This window comes from Cebus imitator, unplaced genomic scaffold (genome assembly GCF_001604975.1).
Source record: "Cebus imitator isolate Cc_AM_T3 unplaced genomic scaffold, Cebus_imitator-1.0 Scaffold235, whole genome shotgun sequence".
NCBI classification, from domain to species: Eukaryota; Metazoa; Chordata; class Mammalia; order Primates; family Cebidae; genus Cebus; species Cebus imitator.
Window position 1 is genome coordinate 3,141,495 of NW_016107550.1, and position 3,613 is coordinate 3,145,107.

At 48.5% G+C, this 3,613-nt stretch overlaps 1 protein-coding gene across 2 annotated transcripts in view; it reads right to left on the minus strand.

Annotated features, from left to right (window-relative positions):
• TFPT (TCF3 fusion partner) overlaps positions 1–3,613 on the minus strand; it is an 11,908-nt gene that overhangs the window by 428 nt on the left and 7,867 nt on the right. For both annotated transcript variants that reach the window (XM_017497948.2, XM_017497949.2), the window contains exons 4-5: positions 3,199–3,268; positions 2,900–3,118 (exon numbers count right to left, since the gene is read on the minus strand). In XM_017497948.2, coding sequence (XP_017353437.1) covers positions 2,900–3,118; positions 3,199–3,268 — 289 coding nt within the window. The remainder of the gene's footprint in view (positions 1–2,899; positions 3,119–3,198; positions 3,269–3,613) is intronic.

Genomic DNA, 3,613 nt, shown 5'->3' on the forward strand with positions numbered 1-3,613 from the left:
TCAAAAAAAAAAAAAAAAAAAAAAAAGAAATTGGGTGATTTTTGACTGGGTATGGTAGCTTACACCATTTAAAACCAGTGCTTGGGAAATGAAGGCAGGAGGATTGTTTCAGGCTAGGAGTTGGAGACCAGAGACCAACACAGCAAGTCCATGTCTCTAAAAAAATTTTTTTTTAAAAAATCTGGGCATGGTGGCAAGCACCTGTAGTCCCAGCTACCTGGGAGGCTGAGGTAGGAGCATCATTTGAGTGTAGGAATTGGAGGCTGCAATGCGCTATGATCATGCCATTGCATTCTAGCCTGGGATGCAACAGAGTGAGACCTCATGTCTTAAAAAATAAAGAAAAGGGCTGGGCGTAATCACACCTGTAATGCTAACACTTTGGGAGGCCCAGGCGGGCGAATCACAAGGTCGGGAGATGGAGACCATCTTGGCCAACATGGTGAAACCCCATCTCTACTAAAAATACAAAAATTAACTGGACATGGTGGTGTGCGCCTATAGTCCCAGCGACTCAGGAGGCTGAGGCAGGAGAATTGCTTGATCCTGGGAGGCGGAGGTTGCAGTGAGCCAAGGTCATGCCACTGCACTCCAGTCACGGAGACTCTGTGGCAAAAAAATAATAAATAAATAAATAAAAAAAAAGATTAAGAAAAAGAAAACAAAGTGGGTGATATTTATGAACCAGAAACTCTGAAGATTTAGTTTGAAGAATACAGATCTTTTTGAACCAGCAGTGCTAGGTGTGTTCAGAACTGGGATTGAGAGCTCAAGCCACCTATGTCTAGGCTTCTGTTACACCATAGCTTTTTCACAAGTGACGTAAGAACTAAAAACACTGAAATAAACATACCTCATGGTAAGTGAAAGATATATGTGTGGTGGCTCACGCCTGTAATCCCAACATTCTGGGAGGCATAGATGGATGGATTACTTGAGTCCAGGAGTTTGAGACCAACCTGAGCAATGTAGTGAGACTTTGTCTATACAAAAAGTAAAAAAAATAGCTGGGGCCAGGCATAGTGGCTCACGCCTATAATCCCAGCACTTTGGGAGGCCAAGGGCATGGATCACTTAAGGGCAGGAGTTTTAGATCAGCCTGGCCAACATGGTGAAAACCCCCATCTCTACTAAAAATAAAAAATTAGCCAGGTGTAGTGGTGTGTGCCTGTAATCCCAGCTACTAGGGAGCCTGAGACAGGAGAATCACTTGAACCTGGGAGACAGAGGTTGCAGTAAGCCAAGATTATACTACTGTACTCCCGCTTGGGTGACAGAGCAAGACTTTGTCTCAAAAAAAAAAAACAAAAAAACCAAAAACAAACAAACAAAAAAAAAAACGAGGCCAGGCGCGGTGGATCACAAGGTCAGAAGTTTGAGACCAGCTTGGCCAATATGGTGAAACCCTGTCTTTACTAAAAATACAAAAATTAGCTGGGCATGATGGTGTATGCCTGAAGTCCCAGCTACTTGGGAGGCTGAGGCAAGAGAATTGCTTGAACCTAAGAGGCAGAGGTTGCAGTGAACTGAGAGCGAGCCACTGCACACCAGCCTGGGTGACAGAGTAAGACTCCATCTCAAAAAAAAAACAACCAAAAAACAATTAGCTGGGCATGGTTGTGTGTGCCTGTAGTCCCAGCTATTCAGGAGGGCTGAGATGGGAGGATCAGTTGAGCATGAGAAGTTGAGGCTGCAGTGAATTGTGATTGAGCCACGGCACTCCAGCTTGGATGACAGAGTGAGACACTGTCTCAGAAAAAAAGAAAAAGAAAGAAAATGGTATATATTCTATCCTTGCTTTTTGGAAGAATAATTTGGTATTAGGTGCTTTTTTTAATAGTTCATGACTTTGAAATATAAGTAGAGACATGTTTTATGAAAAAAGAATATGCAGAATATCTGAAATTGTTGGTAGATTTTAGGTAAGCACTGTTAATTTTTTTTTGAGACGGAGTCTCATCTGTCACCCAGCTGGAGTGCAGTGGTGCATCTCAGCTCACTGGAACCTCCACCTCCCAGGTTGAAGCATTTCTTGTGCCTCAGCCTCCTGAATAGCAGGGACTACAGGCACCCGTCACTACACCTGGCTGATTTGTTATATTTTAGTAGCGACAAGGTTTCACCATGTTGCCGGGATGGGCTCAAACTCCTGAGCTCAGGCAATCCACCATATTGGCCTGTCAAAGTGCTGGGATTATAGGCACGAGCCATTGTGCCCGGCCAATATTGTTAAAATTTTTTTGAGATGAGGTGTAACTGTGTCGCCCTGGCTGGAGTGTAGTGGCGTGATCAGGCTCACTGCAGCCTCAACCTCCTGGGCTCAAGTGATTCTCCTGCTTCAGCTCCTTAGTAGCAAGACATTACAGGCACAGGCCACTATGCCCAGCTAATTTTTTTTTTTTTTTTTTGGGGGGTAGAGATGAGGTCTCAGTATGTTGCTCAGGGAGGTCTCAAATGAACCTCCCACCTGGGCCTCCCAGAGTGCTGGGATTACAGGCCTGAGCCACTGCACCTGGCCATCCTCACTGTTCTAGTCTTGCCAGGCCGGTCAGCTTCCTCCTTATACCTCAGAGGCAATCCCAGTGTTCCTGGGTCCAGATGCTCTTCTGACTTTCCTCCCCTCACTGGGCCTTCTCTTCCGCCCTCTCTTTGATCCTTCCCTCTCCTCTCCTCCCAGCCTTCTCCAGTTATTTTCCTTCTCCAGGTCTTCTTTCCTTTCCAACTTTGCCTCCTTTTCTACCCGAGCCTTTGCCCCATTTTCCAGCTACCTCCCTGCCTGATCCTAGGCTTCCAAAGCTTCCTGTTTCACCTCCTCTCTCCAACTTCTCCAGGCCCCGGGAGCCCTGAACTTGACTCCACCCAGCCCCAGGCCTTCCCCTTGAGTGTCCCCCTTCCTCACCTGCACCGGTGCCAGCTCTGGAGTCAGCGCAGTTCCTGCTCGACGTCCATCCCGTGGCACTCGCCTCCTCTTCCGCCCACTGGGCCCCTCGATGGGGACTGGGCTGCCAGGTTCTGGGGGTGCAGGAGTCCTTCTCGGTGGGGACAGTGCATCTTTCTCTGGAGGCTCATTCTCAGCATTGCCTGGGGTGGGGGCGTCTGTGCCCTGGCTGCCCTCATCCTGGCAGGGAGGAGTGGGAGGTAGGTGACGGTGTGTCCTGGGCTCCCAGTTCCTGCCCCTCCTGGAGGCCCGGCACTCACCTCCAGCACAATGGTGAACTGGCTGGCCCGGTAGTCATCCCCGTAGGAGTCCAGCACTCTCATGAGGAACCTGCTCGGGGAGAAGCCACCAATGGAATGAGTTAATCTCCTGGCAGTTGGGGAAGAAGGGCCACAGGATAGAGCTCAGCTCCCGCTCCACTCGAAGCCAAAGCTGTCCTGGACCCAGGAGGTCCTGAGCTCTGGCGCTGGAGGCCTGGAGCAAGACAAGGCAGCCATTCTGAGGCTGAGTTTCCTGCTCTGCAAACGGGATGACAGCCTCGACTGGCTGGGTGCCGTGGTGGTGATGACGCAGTGATACCAGAGGATTTCTGTAAAGTACCTAATGTGATATCAGCACTTAGGAAACGTTCATATGTGAGTTAGAGTTTTTTTGGTTTTTTTTTTTTTTTTGAGA